At 42.3% G+C, this 19,918-nt stretch overlaps 1 protein-coding gene across 3 annotated transcripts in view; it reads left to right on the top strand.

The window, feature by feature from the left end:
- APC (APC regulator of WNT signaling pathway) overlaps positions 1-19,918 on the top strand; it is a 140,223-nt gene that overhangs the window by 85,783 nt on the left and 34,522 nt on the right. For all 3 annotated transcript variants that reach the window (XM_069962714.1, XM_069962712.1, XM_069962713.1), the window contains 5 exons: positions 10,210-10,294; positions 11,650-11,851; positions 12,339-12,447; positions 14,464-14,577; positions 15,089-15,172. In XM_069962714.1, the coding sequence (XP_069818815.1) occupies positions 10,210-10,294; positions 11,650-11,851; positions 12,339-12,447; positions 14,464-14,577; positions 15,089-15,172 (594 nt within the window). The remainder of the gene's footprint in view (positions 1-10,209; positions 10,295-11,649; positions 11,852-12,338; positions 12,448-14,463; positions 14,578-15,088; positions 15,173-19,918) is intronic.

The following is a 19,918-nucleotide window of genomic DNA, read 5'->3' as shown; positions in this document are numbered from 1 at the left end:
GGGCAAGATTTTGGTGTTTCTGTGGGACAGGAGGGCCCATCTACACCTGTGGCTGATTAATAGTTGTCTGCTTCCTTTTATTGACAATAGCGCATCCATAACTAGCAAAATCGCACATATTACTAGTAAAGTAGGGCTGGGCCATTATTTGAATTATTTTGATTAATTTGCTATCAGGAAGAGCGCACATTTATTTATTTATTTTTTGCAAAATTTGGTAAAAAAAAAAAAAAAAAAAGTGCAGGATCTGGTGTCACATGTAATGCCTGCTCTTTCTGTGGTGTAGCATGGCTCTGTATCATTTACATACTGCTGAACAAAAAGTGTTCAGCAGACTGTAGTAAGGGACGGGCTGATAGAGCTCTGTCCGGGACTCTGTTGTGGTCCAGAAGGAGAAGTAGGCCTGTGTGCTGTGCTTCCCAGGTCACCGTGCAGTGCGGACATATGTACTGCTGACAAAGTCACAGTATACAGCTAATACACACTGATGTCACAGAGGATAGATAATCTACTTGCGCTACGTAAATGGATGGATGCACAGAGAGGGCCTAGCTACTATGTGGATGCACAGCAGGCATGTCGAGATTTAATGTCGAGATTTTTTTGGTGTATTGCCCAGCCCTACAGTAAAGTTAAAGGGAACCAATCACTTAAAAAACGCCTGTAACTCTATGGGAATGTGCTGTAGCAGCACTCAGCACACTTCCCAAACATGCTTTTACACCCCCTGTCCCTGAATGTACAGCCCGAAAACGTACTGTACAAACTTGGCGCCCTGTATGTGAATTGCCCGCAAGTAGTCACGGTGGGCGGTGAGCTGCGGCAAGTAGTCACTGTCCCCTGGGCGTTCCAGAGCGGTAATCACGCCCCTCTGGGTGTGATTAGACTGCATAATTATGGTGATATTACAGAGAGGCGCGCTGTCCCTAACGTCAGCACGCCTACGTTCCTGCTGTGCCGCTCATGTGCAATACAGCGGGTCCGGTCTGCGCCATACTGCGCAGGTGCAAAATAGCCTCAAACTCATTGCCGGATCTCATCGCAGGAGCGGCACAGCAGGAATGTAGGCGTGCTGATGTTAGGGACAGCGCGCCTCTCTGTGACATCTCCATAAGTATGCAGGCTAATCATGCCCAGAGGGGCGTGAATACCGCTCTGGGTCACCCAGGGGACCGTGACTACTTGCCGCAGCTCACCGCCCACCGTGACTACTTGGTTGCAATTCACATACATGGGCACCAAGTTTGTAAAGTAAGCTTTCGGGCTGTACATTCCAGGGACGGGGGGTGTAGAAGCATGTTTGGGAAGTGTGCTGGGTGCTGCTACAGTACATTCCCATAGCATAGCAGGCGTTTTTTAAGTGATTGATTCCCTTTAAGTTAGTTAGTAATGTGTTTCCTCTCACTGCTCCATTTATCTAACCTCTGGGAAAATGTGTTCATCAGATCGTCTTCTGTGATCCTTTGGGATATGTGTGTGGGTAGAGATATAAAGATCTATATAACCAAACAACATTTTAGATTAGTTACCCAGTACATTGTCATCAGACTTCCATAATATTGGTATGTCTACCAGTCATTCATACATCCTTAGTGCTCAGCAATTCATTGAACACTGCTTAGATGCATGCCGCAATTGCGTGTCCATGTTAAGACTTGTTCGTTAGTTTTTTTTGTTGTTGTTTTTTTTGCATCACAAATCACGGCCCTGTTTACATGTACGGACATGTGAATGGGGCCATTGAAATGCATTGTTCCCAACTGTGGTTACAGAAGCGCAAACGTGTTAATAATACTTTATACATGTATTTTTATGTAGTAAGAAAAAAAAAATCTGTTACATTGCATGTATAACTGTCAGGTTAGCTTTCAACCCCAAGTGTTTATAGCAGTCACTAAAAGACATTGTCACCTATTTTGCATACTTCGCTGACTTCCCGGGAATGATCGGCAGATTCTGAAGTATTGGTGTTGTGCACACAGGCTATTTTTGGTTCCTGTGTATTTTCTAGGGAAACCACGTAATGAAGGGCTCACTGTACTGGGTTTCTATTACATAAACACTGTTGAACAAAATCAAATATTTAGACACAGCACTCTGTAAATGTTGGGAATGTCAGGGAGGCAGGATATCCTCATCTCCGAGAATGATTTCCTTAGGTTGTTATGAAAGAAAGCGGTATGGATATGTTATAGAGGGAATGTTGTAGTATGCCGGCTGCTGTCAGGTGAAGCTGGAGAAGTCACAGACCCCTCTGTGGGAATAGTTGTAGACAAGAAATATAAAGGTGCAGCATAAAACGTAGATCAAGGTATTGTAATAAGATGTATACTTGCTGTGAAATGAATATACAGACCCATTGCTTCCTGTCATTCTATCATGACAATATATACTTGTAAATAAGCACAAATGCAGTGACTTGCAGCTCCTGCTACCTCAGGCTCTTTGCACATAGTCTCATTCAGTGTATGCCAGCTTTATACATTGCGGGTACTGTAATTCCCCATTGTATACCTCTGGTATATAGCCATGACAGCTGCAGCTTTTTGTGTTTATGGCATTAGGGAAAAGTTCAGAAAATAAATGAAGTCTAAAATGTGGATACATGTACACTGGGGTCATCATTGGCCTACAGTACCATACTAACAGACTGGCCCACAAAATAGAGGTGGTTTGCAGAAATGGTTCTGGTTGGAAGAAAGCCTGAAATGTAGTTGTTATCTGACATTGGCTGGGCTTACCTGGACTCTTCTCGTGCAGGGGAAGGCCCTGTGGGCTTTTGAGCATCTTTTACATATTGACATATACTCTTATATCTCAGTGCTAAAAAGTATTATGAAGAGTGAAGAAAAAGGTGTGCCTGGAATCTTAATGACTATCTGTATCTAGCCAATGGCTTATTTACATCCCTGTGACAGGCCTACTTTCAGCTATATATAGTTCTTCATATATTTACCTTTTAGATATACAGTACCATTCCAGTCATGGGTATAAGTGTAATGACAGTCTTGATATTACTATAATGTGTACTTGAGGCCTACTGATACTGCTGAGATGGAGCTGAACTTTAGTCTGCCTGTAATTGTATAGTAAAGCTAGCCAGGACGGCACTGACTGTAAAGTGTAATGGCAGCATTGATATAATTATCATGTATACATAAGGTCAATTCTTACGATTGCCTAAGATGGAACTGAACTTTAGTCTGCCTCTACAATATAATCATTAGGGAAATATTTCTATTGCCCTCTATTGTAGGTCTCCCATCTGTTTATATTACTGCTATCACTGTAATGTATTGTAAGTCCACACTATCCAGGAAGGCTATGGCCCTGTGCAAGAGTCCCCCACCATGTTTCACCGCCCATAGCAATGCTGTCAGCGAGTGAGACATATGTAATGGCTGCTGTATGTGTCCCACTCCCCTGATCCAGAAAAATAGAAGGCCACAGAACAACCTTCTAAAGTGTCATAGCAAAGGGGCTGAGCACTTATCTCAATGCAATATTTTATTTTTTTTTCTTTTAAATAAATTTGCTAAAATTAATAAAATTCTGTCTTCAATTTTCCATATGGGGTATAGATTAAAGATTGATTTTTATTTTATCACAACCTAAAAGGTGAAAGGTCTGAAGACTTTCTAATGGTGCTTTGTATATTGTAAATCTGATGTGCCATACCATGACTTGGAATATAGGCCTTGAGATATGGTATGTTGGCTACTGTTTGCTGTTGGGCTGTAGCACCCCCTAGTGAACAAGAAGCTTCATTTAATCCCTAAAATGTCAGACAGGCTTTGGCTGGGTTTACATTTATCAGTTGCATCTGTTTCAGGTTTTTTGTTTCAGAAACTGAACACAACTGATGCCAAAAAGGCTCCAGTTTTCATCCAAGTTTCTATCCTTTTTTTTTTTTTTCCATTAACAGGCAGGCCGTATGGCAGATTGCTACAAGACACATTCTTACGTGCGGTGTGTCCTGCAATTTGGCAACACTATTAGCACAATGTATGCTTTAAACTGAACTAATCTCATTCATTTCAATGGGACAAAGATAGGTTTCCCTCCTGCGCTTTCCTACTACACCGGAGTGTAAATATCATGTGCCCAAACTAGTGCTGTCTTCTTACCTTCGCTTCCCCCATTCCACCTTAGTGCTGTTTCCAGACATTACTATAACCCTTGCTGTTTTGAATAGTGATGCCATATGGGGGAAATGTGACCCGGCTTATGACATAAATTGCCTAATTCTTGCTGCTGTTGCGGAGCTGTGAGTTTTTATTATTTAAGCTGTAAAAAATGTAGCAGAACATTTCTGCCGTGCTTGTAGTGATGGCAGGGGAACAGAGCAGGATTGTCTGCCGGAGCCTAATTCCATGCTTCCTGACCACTAACAAAAATCATTTTGACAACTGCTGGTGTCAAATGTCTGGCCGTATAATGACAGCACAGATTAGGAGCTGTGTGCCAGTCTGCAGCTGTGCATTACACATTTCTGTGAGAAAGTGAACATACAGAGAAATAATTTCAGGCCCCGTCTGGTTGATTTTAAAGGGATTGTTCACAAAAAGAGAAATAAATGGAGCCAGAAAGTGCCATAGATTTGTAATTTATTAATTTTAAAAAATCTCTAGCCTTTCAGTACTTATCAGCTGTTTTATGTCCTGCAGGAAGTGGTATTCTTTCCAGTCTGGAGAGCAGAAGAGGTTTTCTATGGGGTTTGCTACTGCTCTGGACAGTTCCTGTCACAGACAGAGGAGACGTCAGCAAAGAGCACTGTGTCAGACCACTTCCTGCAGGACATACAGCAGCTGATAAGTACTGGATGACTTGAAAATTTTTAATAAAAATAAATAACAAATCTCTGGCACTTTCTGGCACCAGTTGATTTGAAAGATTTTTTTTTTAACTACCCCTTTAACTAATAATCAACCAGCTATTCCAGAAACATATGCATTACACATCACCCAGGTTTTCTAGAGTCTTGCAATATTCCTAGCTTTTTTATAATTTCCCTCAAAGAGCCATCATTTTGTTTATTCTTCTATCAACATACCTGGTTGAGTGCTTTGGGGGGGGATTTTATAATGGCATCTAGACATTACATTATTTTACCTACCCTTGGGGGTAATATTATGAGAACATTTTATAGTTTAAGTTTGGGGTGAAAACAAACGTGTGTGTGTGTGTTAGTTTTTTTTTTTGTTTGTTTGTTTGTTTTTAAAAAATTTTCATGTGTTTATAAAAAAGATTAGTTGTATTTTTTCTCAGGGTGGATTCACACATAATGAGTTTGCAGTGGATTTCATGCTGTTCATATCGCACCAAATCCAATGCAATTCTTGTTACTGTTAGTCTATAGCCCTGTACTTTTTTTTCTTTTATTAATTAGTCCCGCAAGGGAACTTTGACATGCAATCTCCCCATCACTCATATAATTCACTTCACTACTACTGTAGTTCAGTGCATCATGCCTGCCAACATATAGCTGACAGATGGTCTACCTGGCCCTGCTAGAGGTGTGGCTTAGGTGCAAATACATAACCTACTTTGGAGGCCTCATTAGGTCCCCTGCTGCCAAGTAAACCAACTAACGTTCTGGTGATCATCTTACCTTGGTGCCAAACAGGTGACAGATGCCTAGAAACCTCTTAGATGCTGCATTTACAATTTCACCACAGCATTTAAATGGTTAAACTACAATGATCAGCGGTATCTCTACTCCTGCTAGTTAAAGCAAGACCCCTTCTGTCATTCAACAGCTGGGAGGCTATTCCTGCCCTGCTAACAAGATGTTTGATTAAAGGAAAAACCTGCTGATATGTCCCTATAGCGCATGGGGTGCAGAGGCAGAAGGCAGCCCAATATTCATTAGGAGAGACAAGCCAGTCAGGGTAGATAAGTGCACCAAGGGTGGTAGCCCCACCCCCAGTGCAACAAACCGCCTCGTTAGGTAATGTAATAACCTACAGATATCCTGAAAACTGCTCTGAGGATCAAGGTAAAAAAAATTTACTTCATCCTTAGCACCTTGTGTTCTATAGGGACATAGCATTTGAGCTGCTTCGCTCTAAGGGGTTAAACCTACAGTATAATAATGAACCCTGATCTCTTACTAATACCCAGACTTGCATTCCTGCGAGAGGTTGGGGTGCTCAAACCACTTACATCAGGATAAAACGCAAGAGCAAATAGCGCGCTTTAGTTCACACTATAGAAAATAGGAACAGATCATCAAATAGCACCTACAGTTTTTTGAAGCGGAACTCGGAACTTTCAGCAGGTAAGACGAATCTAACCTGCTGATATGTCCCTACCGCACAGGAGATGGTGAGAAGGAAGTTATGTCTCTTACCTTCCTTGGCGTTATTCCGGTGCAGTTAGTTGTTTGCTCTACGGTCCAGTAAGACTGTTAGGAACACTGGGGCAACTGTTTGGAGCACTGCCCCCCCCCAGGACCGATCAGCCACTTTCTAATGATAATGAATGGAGCGGGCCAGCCGGAGGCGGGCAGTGCTCCTAACAGTCTTACCAGACCATGGTGCAAACGACTAAATTCACCGGAACCTATCCATGCCCAGATTCATGGCTGAAAACTATAAGCTCTTCAGTATATTCTGAGCTAAATGAACGTATTAAAGCCATATTAAACAGCACTATATTGAGGAGAAAGCCAGTGCCAACCTGTCAGATAATGAGGAAAACACCACCAAACTCCAACATCGGGGATCCAGGCACAGGTCCGACTAATAGTGACCAGATGAATAATGTAAAACTATAAAAGTTTATTAAAAAGGACCCAACGCGTTTTGGAAACATACCTGTTCCTTTTTCAAGAGTCATATAACATTACAGGAGAGACGCACAACACAACTTATACCAAAAAGACACAAAAACTGACACAAAACATATACAATTTATTATTACTTCAGCTGTAACTACATAAAAAAACATGCAAATAGCATAAAGACATGTACAATTGGTTAGTGCTGCGGCCACATAAAAAAACAGCGTACAAAAATATATGAAGTAAAAAATTTCCTGAATCAAAAAAATTCTTCCTCCCCCCCAATTATTTTTCCTTACACTCAGGTTACAAACCCACTTGGCGGGTCTGCAGCGAGTCTCCATGCTGCGTTTTTGCAGCGAACCTCGCTGCAGATCCCGGCCCTATGCTTTTAATGGCAGACAAACACGCAGCAGGGATGTACATCCCTGCTGCGAGTTTGTCTGCAGCCCACCCCATTAACCCCCCGGCCGCCGGAGCTGATACTTCACCTGATCCCGGCTCCGGCGGTTCCCGATGTCTTCAGCAAGCCGGAGCGGGGACCAGGTGAAGTATATGCTCCAGCCAGCCGGCCGCCCGATCGCCATAACCCCCCCCCCCCCCCCCCCCGACGCTGCACCGATCGCACGCCCCCCCCCGCAGCACCGATCGCACGCCCCCCCCGATCGAGCGGCCGGGGTTGCAGGGGGGCGTGTAAGCGATCGGTGCTGCGGGGGGGCGTGCGATCATTGCTGCGGTGGGGCGTGCGATCGGTGCATCGGGGGGGGCGATCGGGCGATCGGGCGGCCGGGGGGACGATCGGGCGGCCGGGGCTGCGGGGGGGGGGGGGGGCGATTGGGCTGCGGGCGGCTGGCTGGAGCATATACTTCACCTGGTCCCCGCTCCAGCTTGCTGAAGACATCGGGAACCGCCGGAGCCGGGATCAGGTGAAGTATCAGCTCCGGCGGCCGGGGGGTTAATGGGGTGGGCTGCAGACAAACTCGCAGCAGGGATGTACATCCCTGCTACGTGTTTGTCTGCCATTAAAAGCATAGGGCCGGGATCTGCAGCGAGTCTCGCTGCAAAAACGCAGCATGGAGACTCGCTGCAGACCCGCCAAGTGGGTTTGTAACCTTAAAGTGACACTGTCACCCCCTTTGTGCATTCTCTACACAGGTGTAAAGGGTAAATTTAGCGTTTTTCATACCTTATTTCAGATCATACGTCATGGTGTTTGTTCAAGTAAAAAGTGTCCTTTTATCAACTGCAGATTGTATTAAGTGGGCGTGGCCTCACAGCATTAGCGTCACTTAGCCCCGCCCACAACGGCACAGTTGGCCCCGCCCCCCTTGGCGGCCATTGGTTGGCCGACGAAAAGGGGGTGGGGTCTAGACCTTTCGGCCAACCTGTTCCAATGGCCGGCGAGGGGGCGGGGCCAACGGTGGCATTGTGGGCGGCGCTAATGCCGCGAGTCCACGTCCACTTAACACAATCTGCAGTTGATAAAAGATTACTTTTTACTTGAACAAGCACCATGACGTATGATATAAAATAACGTATGAAAACCACTAAATTTACCCTTTACACCTTTGTAGAGCTGTCAGCATGCAAAAAGTAGGTGACAGTGTCACTTTAAATAAAAAAAAAAAAAAACCCGCAGAGGACAAAAAATGTTAGAATAAACATAACATCTCGTTCTGTGTAATTTCAGGCAACGATCGAAAAATCGTTTGTATGTCGTTAATCGTTGATTTAGAACTGAACCTAAAATTATCGTTAATCGTTCGCTGTAATTCCACATTCGTCCGCTCTAGTTCCATGTTTTTTCACTAATCTTTCAGTGTAATTGCACATTGTTCATTGTTTTTCTGGGATCAGAAGGAATAAACGATCATAGTAACAATCGCAATAAAGATCATAACTAACGATTATCGCTCTGTGTAATATGGTGAACGATTTCAGGTTCACAATAAACAATCTCGTTTGTGATTGTTTATCGTTAGTCGTTAATCGTTTAAAATCGCTCAGTGTAATAGGACCCTTACACAGAGCGACAAGCAGCAGACCATTGCTGTCATGATCGGCCATTTCAGCATGTTGAAATACCACGATTAGCCGACATTGTGCATGTCGGCTGCTCGTGATTTATAACCAATAATCATTTGGTGTAATAGGGCCTTCTGGTAAAATCACAAGGCATTATTATCTCATCAGTAGCATACTAATGGTCTGCTCACACTGTTTGCAGTGTACATGACAGGTCATGAGAATTTCCTGATGGATGCCTCTGACAGATGCTGTTCTATACTGAGGTGTGTGTCACCCATAGACTCCCATGAGATTGATCTGATTTTTATCAACAAATTGTTCATTTTTTGTAAGGCCTCGTTCACACATTTCCCGATGTCTTTGATCCAACGAATCCAGGCTGAATGGCAACTTTGCTAGTTGATGTATTGTTCTGACACTATACTCCATTTTGGCCGCTGGGGCAACAGATGGGACATTGGATGCAAGGGATTCAGCTTGTTGCATTGTGTGTTTCTATCGGGATTGTTCCGGGTCACTAGACATGTGTGCCAGTGCTAAGATGCCTGGAATACCACAGCAAAGTGCACTATTCCAAAGCAAGGTATACTGACATATTCCAGCCTGACAAAGGCTAGAAACACTCTTTTTGCCTTCCTGTGAATAATTACAAGCCATGTAGATATTATACTATTGGAATTGTGTGCAGTTACCATAAGCAGAACATGTGTGGTTTACAGTCTCTAATCTGTCTACATTGCTGTACCAATGGGCATCACTGCAGCCAGTGTACACACTGAATAAGCAGGTAGCTGTGTGCTGGGCAGTGCCATGATGCCAGATCCATCACATCTTTACACATCTGTAACATCTAGATTGTTAGTATTGGACTGCCTTTAGCTGCATTATTGGTTCTAGTAATTACAAGCACCCCGGGTAGTTGAACTACTTTGCTACCTGTTAGCAGATGACTATTGTCTGGACACCATTTACAGTCTGATGTGAAGAGCATCCTATCATCTGCTATTAGGTGTTTGGATTACCCTGAAAAAACGGCATGTTATCCGATTACCGTTGGGAACTCCAATTTGAACAAAACCTTTGCGTGAAAATTTACAATATATGTAATTTTTATAAAATTTACATGACTGCAAAGTTTCATAAAACCAGTAATACAGATGCTTTACTGATCAGTATTGGAGGAAAATGACTTGAGTGGCTTTGTGCCAGGGTTTCAATATCTTATATTAGTGTGTAATTTAGATTCCCACAGGAGCAGACTGACTGATATCCCATTTCAGTACTGTTGCATCCAGGCAGCCAACAAAGACTGCTGCGGGCAGCTTGTTTTGCCATTGAGCAATGAGTACATTATGCTGGTTATTGGGGTGCTGATCGTGCTGCATTCTTTATTACAGGAGGTTCTCAAACAGCTCCAAGGAAGCATTGAGGATGAAGCTATGACTACTACTGGTCAGATTGATCTCCTGGAACGGCTAAAAGGTAATCCCTCAACAAATACGTTTGTGGTTATGATGTGGTGTGACCTCTGAGTGCTAATCATCTGCGCAGTCAGGACTAGGTACGGTCAGGTCTGTCCTAGCTACAGATAGAGAAGGGTTTAGCATTCACCAAATGCTGCTGTGTATTTCATTGCAGAGGTAACAAATACTCCATCTCATTTGTTCATGTCAATGTTCTTATTCATGCAGTGTAGCGTTACTTTGTAAATCCAGTTACTGAGTTCTAGCCTCAAGTTGTAAGTCTTTTATTTATTTATTTTTATCTAAGATGAACACTCAATTCTTGAAAGACAGTGTATCTGGCAAGTTTTCTATTCGCTAATCAGTGCGAGAACAAAAGGAGAATTTCAAAAGACTTTTTGTTTTGTAAAAGGAGAACTCCGGGGCACCAGGGAGGAGGTGGCTGAGGGAAACTACGTCCACTCACCTCCCCGTTTCCAGCGGCGGGTCCCGCATTGTGGCGCTCTGGTCCCCGGCCGCTTCCTGGTGTCTGACGTGGTTCTGAGACTATACGTCTCAGGTCCGCTCAGCCAGTCAGTGACAGAGGCGGGATCTGAGCGGACTTGAAACAGTTCCCGCCTCCTTCACTGACTGGCTGAACGGACCTGAGACGTCATGTCTCGGGCCTGCGTCAGACACCAGGAAGCGGCGACCGGAGCGCCACAATGCAGGACCCGGAACCTGGAACTGGGGAGGTGAGTGGATGTCGTTTCCCTCAGCCACCGACCCGACCCCCCCGCTGGAGTAACCCTTTAAGGCCATATTGCCCAATAAGAACCTATGTAAAATATATAAAATACATATAAAATATATCTGCAATAGGGTTCCATTTCTGTACTGATTGAGTTGTTTATGCCTGTTTATATTAACTGTGACCTGTGGTGCACTTTATCAGCACAATCCGCACAATTGTGCTTTGATAATGTGTGGACAGCAGGGAGTTGCACGCTTTGTAGCTCATGATCTCCAGGAGAATCCTGGAATGTGTGTACACTCCCACCTGCTAAAAGACTTAAATTTGCAACACAATATTGGGCAGAAGTTTATCTATCTCTTAATAAATTAAATTCCATAGAAACATGTGAGAGGTTTGATTGGGTCCAGGTGCTGCCTAAAATTTATTCCTAATCTACTATGTTTTTATGACAATATGTGAGCTGTAACGGTGGCTAATTTCCCATATACATACATTATTTTATAGCCACTTTGGAGCAGGCATACATTTGTTTTACGGCAGGTCCTAGACTTGTATTACACATTTTTGGTTTTAGAGGGAAAGGGTAAATGTGTAAATGCTCGTACACTTATTTTGTTTAATCTGTTTTGTTTTTCCAGAATTAAATTTGGATGGCAGTAACTTTCCTGGGGTCAAGATGAAATCTAAAATGTCCCTCCGATCCTATGGAAGCAGAGAAGGTTCCCTCTCTGGCCACTCAGGGGAGTGCAGCCCTGTCCCAATGGGCTCTTTTTCAAGGAGGGGATTTGTGAATGGGAGCCGCGAAAACACTGGGTACATGGAGGAACTGGAAAAGGAAAGGTAACAAGCAACTGTGAAAATAGCAACTCACTAATAAAGTGAATCTGTCAGCTGCAATACATGTTCCAAACTGCTAATGCAGTTTCCATAATGTAGAAAAATGTTTTTATTCCATAGTATAAATTAAAGAGGCTTTGATCTAGATGTTTCCATCTAATCTAGCATACCTCAGATTTCACATTCTTGTGTGCCCACCACACACAATTATCCAGTAGCATTGTACCAGCCACAGAGTGAGTGTGTGTGTTTTTCTGTGTGTATCTATATCTATCTATCTAAAATGATGTAAATTTATTTGACCATAAAGCAATATTGACTGTGCTGTACCGCACAGACTACTCATAGGGCAGGCTCTCTATTCTGTGCAGGTGTGCAGAAATGTCATCGACTTGGTTATTGTTGGCCATAGATTTCCCAGTACTATATGACATCAGTCTTTGTAATTTTATCCAGAGTCATTACATATTTATATTCTTTTGCTGTTTAGATCATTACTTATTGCTGAGCTTGAAAAGGAAGAAAAAGAGAAGGACTGGTACTATGCCCAGTTACAGAATCTCACCAAAAGAATCGATAGCCTCCCTCTTACTGAAAATGTGAGTGTCAGCAAATGGGTTTGAAACACTTTGAAACACAAATTAACATTTGGTGTTCCATATAAAAGAGACTATTTTAATATACTGTTTAGTATACTGTGATGTACTGATTTATATCAATTTAAATCTGTTACCTCTTTTGGCACACTCTGATAACAAGGGAGCAGGGACAGAAAAAACTGATTGCCTGTCTTTAGGCTGTGTTTACACGCTGTCATTGTGAGCCTTTAAAGGGGTTATCCAGCCCTACAAAAACATGGCCACTTTCCCCCTACTGTTGTTTCCAGTTTGGGTGGGGTTTTGAAACTCCGTTCCATTGAATTAAATGTGGCACATACCAGCCGTGGCTGCAGCAGATGCTTTATACTGAAGAAAAGGAAGTGTTATTACTCGGGCAGGCAGAGGCAGGGAGGTAGTCATCTAGGCGTCAGCACGCTTGGAAGGGAAGTGAGACAGTTTGGCAACAATAAACAGCTTTCCAATTAAATTCAATAGAATTCAAGGGGAAAAAGGGACTTAAAAAACTTAAAGCGAATGTACCATCAGAGCAATCGCTCTGCAGGTGCGGGGATGCCAGTGGCGCAGTCTTTTTTAAAAAAAAATTTATTCTGTTAAAACCGCTGCACAGTTCCCGCACATAGTATCAGTCTTTTTGGAAGCGCCAGACCCCAGTGTGACTATCTCCCCTCCCCTCTGTGACTCGGCTCCATTAGAATGAATTGAGCAGCGTCATGGAGGGAAGGGGGTTTTGTGTCATTGGGAGACAGCGGGCCTGTCCCCAGTGCTCCTGGACGGTAAAAAGACCGGTGCCGTGTGCAGAACAGGGCGGTGGTTCAAAAAAGGATCATGCCACTGGCATCCCCACGCCGGTGCCAATCTGTCAAGGTAAAAAAAAAAAAAACAGAAGCAGTACACCTGATGGTAGGTTCGCTTTTAGGGTACAAACCCACTTGACGTATTTGCTGCGTGAATCATTCTTAAAAATAAGCAGGCAAAACGCAGGTTAGCTTTATACAATTGTTCTGCGTTAAAATACGCAATTGCGTATTTTTGAAGCGTGAAGCTACATGCGTTTTTCGCACAGGTTGTTAACAACTGATGCTTTGCTAACAACCAGCTTCACACTTCAAAAATACGCAATTGCGTATTTTAACGCAGAACAATTGTATAAAGCCAACCTGCGTTTTGCCTGCTTATTTTTAAGACTGATTCACGCAGCAAATACGTCAAGTGGGTTTGTACCCTTATGGTAAATGGAAAATGTTTTGTGCAAAAAGTTCTTTTGAGAAACGATAATATAATTTCCAGATGCCTGAAATCTGTCTACTCAGCAGCAGCTGGTAACTCCTTAAAGGGGTTACTGCTTGAAGAAAAGCCCCTATCCTTAAGCCCTCTTACAGCACAGGGAGAAGTCCCCTGACCAGGACCTTGACATTTGCCTTGCAGTGGGCTCTGCTGGGGCATTGCCTGGCTGTGTGCAGCTTCCCCTGACAAAATCGGCTGTATTCCTCTGGTGGAACCAGCAGTTATTGACCCTGGGGCTGCATTCTGAAGTGCAGTTATTATATCTAACCACATACTATTTCCACATAATTCTAACACTATAAAAGCGGTTACCACTGCCCGAGGGAAAACCTATGCACCTGAACAATGCACTTAACCAGATCAGAAGAAAGGAACATGCATATAACCAGATTGCACATTAAAAAAGTATAATTATTCCATAACATTATTCCTTATAACAAACAATCCATTGTCAGACATGAAATCAAGTTGAATATATACATACCAATTATAAGTTGGCATGTATATGTTCAGCTTGTTTTCATGTCTGCCCATGTATTTTTTTATAAGGTTTTAATGGAATAAAGATACTTTATGTGCAACCTGGTTAAATGCATGTTTGTCTCTTCTGGTTTGCTTTATTTCCACATAATTGTCCCCTGTCTACTGTAGCTTACATATGTGACCACATGTGTGTCCACATAATGAGCTTTTTATTTTTATAACCTTTAGTTCTCTATACAAACTGACATGACCAGAAGACAGTTAGAATTTGAGGCCCGGCAGATTAGAGCAGCGATGGAGGAGCAATTGGGGACCTGTCAGGACATGGAGAAGCGGGCACAGGTATGTCATTTTTATGGTTAACATGAGGGCTTTAGGCGTCAAATATTACAGTTCCTTATATAATGTAAAAGGAAGCAAAGCCTAGGAAGACATGTCAGGTTCCACAATCCAAAGAAGATGGTGAAATCACCATGACCTTTAGGCCATATTTATAAGGCTGTGGTGTATGTTTCTGCTGCAGATTCTGCATCATAAATCTATTGCAATTTGCAGTATGCTGCATTTGGATGGAGGCTATTAAACACAAAGGTACAAATTCAGTGTGGAAACTGGATAGTTCTGGATATTCTGAGCTACAGCATGGTTATTCTTGTGTGGAATTATTGTGGAAGCATAGGGGGAGCTCTATGACAACAGAAGTATTTTTACTTTGTCTCAGATTTCTCAAAGCCCTTAAACACGGGTCAATTATCATTAATAATCATTTCTAGGAATGCTCATTCACCCGCTTAATAGATACTAGGTGACTGCATTCCATTTTTACGTGCTGGATTTTTTTCCTATTTTGCAGTTAAGAGTCACACGAATTCAGCAAATCGAAAAAGACCTTTTCCGGATGCGCCAGATGGTACAGCCCCAGAATATAGAATCTGAGGTTAGTGAACTATGTTATATGTATATTTTACGTGTTTCATTCAGAAGTATGGCATTCTTTCAGTTAGAAAAACAAAAATAAATTGCAGCTCTAGGGGTTTAGACCAAGGAGTTTTCAGCCGTAGTGGCCACAGTGAGCACCAGTCAACAAGATTGGCAGTTCCTTAGCAGCGCCTTTATGTGACACAAGAAATCTAGCAGATGGGCTGCATGATCGATCCTTGGCACAAGCAGCAGTCTATACCTACCAGCCACTCTGCTTGTGATCCGGTATCTGGCTCTCCAGTCCTCACGCCAGCTGTAACTTCAGGATTTGAAGTTACAGCAGCGTCCAGAGGACCGGAGAACCAGGTGTCAGATCACAAGCAGAGTGGCTGGTAGGTTTAGACTGCTGCTTTTAAGCTGTAAACTGACAGCACAGATATATACATATCTGTGCTGTTAGTTTCTCTTTACCTTTCTCAGATGCACAAACCCTAATTTACACAGCTTTGCGGACGATAAAGATAATTTTTTGAGCAGGCACAAAAGATGCAATCAGACAATAATTGTGTGTTTGCCAAGACTTCAGCCTATCGCTTCTCCTTTTACATGGTCTGATTATCGACTGCAGGAGTGTTTCTAGCAATGCTCCTGGCCGATAAGTCCAATTTCCCATGCTGCAGATCTGTTTTGTAATTTATGTGCCCGAATATCAATTTCTTCTATCTGATTGGGACTATAACAGTTTAATAGGATAGTTGCAGACATTTCTGGAACAAATCGTTGAGGGGTGAATTTTATTGTGCTGTCTCTGTTATTTGAATATCAAGGCAGTTTTTAGGCTTAATACTGGGGACAGTATTAATACAGTAAATGGCAGTGAATATTTAAGGACGTTCCCAAACAGTTCTATAGCATGTCTTGTACTAACAGTGGTGTAGGGTTTGGGGCCACTTTTGTGGTACATTTTACTTTTACTCAGCCTCACAACAGGAACTATTTCCTTTATATGCAAAAGAAATATGTTCTTATAAGCGGAGTCTCTCCCATGGGTAACGTAAGTGATCGGAAAATAGCACAGGGCAGCTGGAATACATTCAGATTCTCTCATATACCTGTTGTCAGACAGCACATTATATGCTGCTGTTTATTGCCTCTGAATTCTGCAAACGAATTGCAGGGAGTACACTGTCATAAAGCAGCCAAAGTTCTGACATCAAGGATGCTTGAATGGATTAGAAAGTTCCCTTGATCTTCCCTGATGCAGTTCCTAACTCATTCTAACCTTCAAATGAAAGATGAGAGAACTTTCAGATTCACACTGGATGCTTTCAGCAACATGTCTTACTTAAAGGTTTTTTTACCGCAGCATCTCTAGGAGTATGACAGAAAATGCAAAAAGGATGGATTGCTATTTTACCACTACACAAAAATTTTAAATATGTTTGCTTCATTCCTGCCACTCATCAAGAATACAAAAGTGACCACTATGTATCAACCCGCATCCAGTAATGGGATCCAGTCTTTAAATTCATATTTGTACAACTAAAATACTCATTTAATTCTTAGGAAAACTCTAACCGGCAGATATGTCCCTATAATAAACAGGAAACTGCGAATGAAGGTAATTTTCTTACCTTGATCCTCGTTTTCTAAATGTAGGTTATTTCATATGCTAATGATGTGGGGCTCATCGAAAGCTGAGTCATTACAGTTCTATGGAGATTCAAACGTTTTCTCTGCTCCCGGCATGATATTTATACACTATGCCGGGAGGGGAAACGCTTTACTAGAGGATGTGGGAATAAGCCCTCAGTATGTGCCAGATTTATCAAATTTGCTCTTGCTGTTTGAAAAATTTGGACGCTTAGCCACTTCACTTTTTTAAATGAAGCACAAAAACACAAAGTAAATTTGGTACAATTTGGTACCTTGTCTGTGTAACTGGAGTGACATCTTTCCGGGACAGACTGTCTGCTGCCCTGACAGCTCCCATGTACTTGCTGTAGGGGCTTCCAGAGGCAAAATGTTAACATGGTAGTGAAGTAAAAAAAAATATATGAGAACCAGATAAGAAAGTTAATGTTTTTGTTTTTTACCTTTTGCTAAATGCATTTTGGCAGACACCCATGGTTTCATGGTTATTAATACATATTACTTGATGTGCTGATACTTGATGTGCTGACAGTATGATTGACTCCTTTAGGGTAAATTCACACGGGGGGATCTGCCGCGAGTCTCATGCTCAAAATCCGCAGCTAATCCGCAATACACGTAAGTTTGATTGGGGGTAAATCGCATGTAGGTAGTTTTAGATTAACATGTAGATTTATCCACAATCAAACACGCACTTACGTGTATTGCGGATTAGCTGCGGATTTTGAGCACGTGACTCGCGGCAGATCCACCCGTGTGAATTTACCCTTAAAGTAAAAGTTTCCCATTGCTGACTACACAAGCAGTGCATACATACTTGCTGCTTTGTGATCTAGCCTGTTCATAAATAAAAAGTGTCTGTGACACTTTGTGCATCCACCCCGCTCTCCGTTGATTGCTGTATCTCCAGGCTACTGCACCACCTCGTTTGGCTGTCATTCTGGAGGTGGAAGTGTGCTGCGGCTGAAGATACAGTATCAGCTGGAGAGAGGTGGGCAGAGGCTGCAGACAGTGTCACAGAGGTGTGTCTGTGTATCAGACTAGGGATAAAGAATGTTTTCTAAGGGACACGCTGGATCACAGAGAAGTGTGGAAGGTACATATGCACTGCTCGTGTGATCAGCAATGGGAAACTGGCAGTACGGATGTATGCATATCCGTGCTGTCAGTTTCCCTTTTAAAGCGAATGTACCATCAGGTACATCTATTTGGATTTTATACCTTAGTGGCACTGCGCTTATCTTTTCGGGAGCGCACCCCGCCAACCTGTCCCAGTGCTCCGGGGCGGGACAGTGCTCCTGAATAAACCACCGCCATGCGTGGTAAGCAGACGGTGGTTAAAAAAAAAAAAAAAAGGACCATGCCACCTGCGCCGATCCATTAATGTATAAAACCCAAAACATGGACCTGATAGTACATTGGCTTTAAGGGGTTATCCAGGGAAAATCTTTTTCTTTCAAATCAACTGGTATTACAAGGTTATATAGATTTGTAATTTACTTCTATTTAAAAATCTTAAGTCTTCCCATACTTATTAGCTGTTGTATGTCATGCAGAAAATGTTTTTATTTTCAGTCTGACACAGTGCTCTCTGCTGACATCTCTGGCTGAGACAGGAACTCTGTCTCGGTTTTCTGTGAATCCCCATAGAAAGCCTCTCCTGTTCTGGTCAGTTCCTTTCTTGCTCAGACTGAAAATTCAACATTTCCTGCATGACATACAGCAGCTAATAAGTATGGGAAGACTTGAGATTTTTTAATAGAGGTTAATTACAAATCTTATTATTAATTTTATGCCTAGTTATGCATACTATTAAAAAGAAATTTTTTTTTTTGCATTCTATCTGACAATATGCAAATATATTTTCCCTATTATTTTATTTGGGAACCCATTGATGGAATCCTGTCGAGGGTTAGTTATGTATAGTTCACAGTAAGCAGATGTTAAGGTTTATTGTGTGTTTTGGATAAATACTATGTAATGATACCATTTTCTTCCTGGCACAGTACTGTTTAGCAGCTTCCGTCGTCTCCGCCTAATGCCTTTGACATTTTGAATGATGATAATTCTGTTTCTAAATGTGGATGTATAATGAGAGCTTTATTAAATCACATACCAAATCAAGCAGCTTTAGGGAATGCTTGTTTCCGCATCTATACTCTGCAGCGTCTATGCTAAACTGCTTGTGCTAAACCTCCCCTTTTCTGTTGCTTCAAAACTCTGTCAAATGTTTATCTAGGTTTACCCTAGAACATTACAGGGGGGAATTTATCAAGTTGTGTTGAACTCCAGTAAAACAGATTTGACTGGGGGTGGTCAGTGTGTGTGTGTGTGGGGTGGGGTGGGGGGGGGAGGTGGGTCATGGCATCACACAGCCCAATGGGTTTATTATATTTATGGCAGAAATTGTAGCTGCAATCTGTGCCAGCTCATAAGGTTAAAGCCAATTTTCGTTTTTGCACTTTTGCTTTTTCCACTTTATGTTTAAAAGTCCATAGTGCTTGCATTTTTTCCACCTAGAGACCCACATGAGTGCTTATTTTTTGCTAAACCAATTGTACTTTGCAATGACAGGCATTATTTTTCCATGACATATGCTGCGAAACCGGAAAAAATCATTTGCGCTGTCATATTGAAAAAAAAAAAAGGAATTTGTTTTGATTTCGGAGAGTTTTGCATTTACGCCGTTCGCCCTATGGTAAAACTGACTGGTTAGGCATGTTCCTCAGGTCGTTACGATTACAACAATATGTAACGTGTAATTTTTATATTATCTGATGACTTGTAAAAAATTCAAACCATTGTTAACAGATATATGTTCCTTAAAATCGCTCTAGTCCCATGCTTACAGCGCTTTTATCCTTTGGTCTATGGGGCTGTGTGAGGTGTAATTTTTTTGCGCCCTGATGCGTTTTTTCTATCGGTACCTTGATTGCGCATATACAACTTTTTGATCACTTTTTATTACATTTTTTCTGGATTTGATGCGACCAAAAATGTGCAATTTTACACTTTGGAATTTTTTTGCGCTTATGCCGTTTACCATGCGAGATGAGTAATGTGATGAATTAATAGTTCGGGCGATTACGCGCGCGGCGATACCAAACAT

This window comes from Dendropsophus ebraccatus, chromosome 3, assembly GCF_027789765.1.
Source record: "Dendropsophus ebraccatus isolate aDenEbr1 chromosome 3, aDenEbr1.pat, whole genome shotgun sequence".
Lineage (NCBI taxonomy): Eukaryota > Metazoa > Chordata > Amphibia > Anura > Hylidae > Dendropsophus > Dendropsophus ebraccatus.
This window is presented reverse-complemented; position numbering and strand designations above follow the sequence as displayed.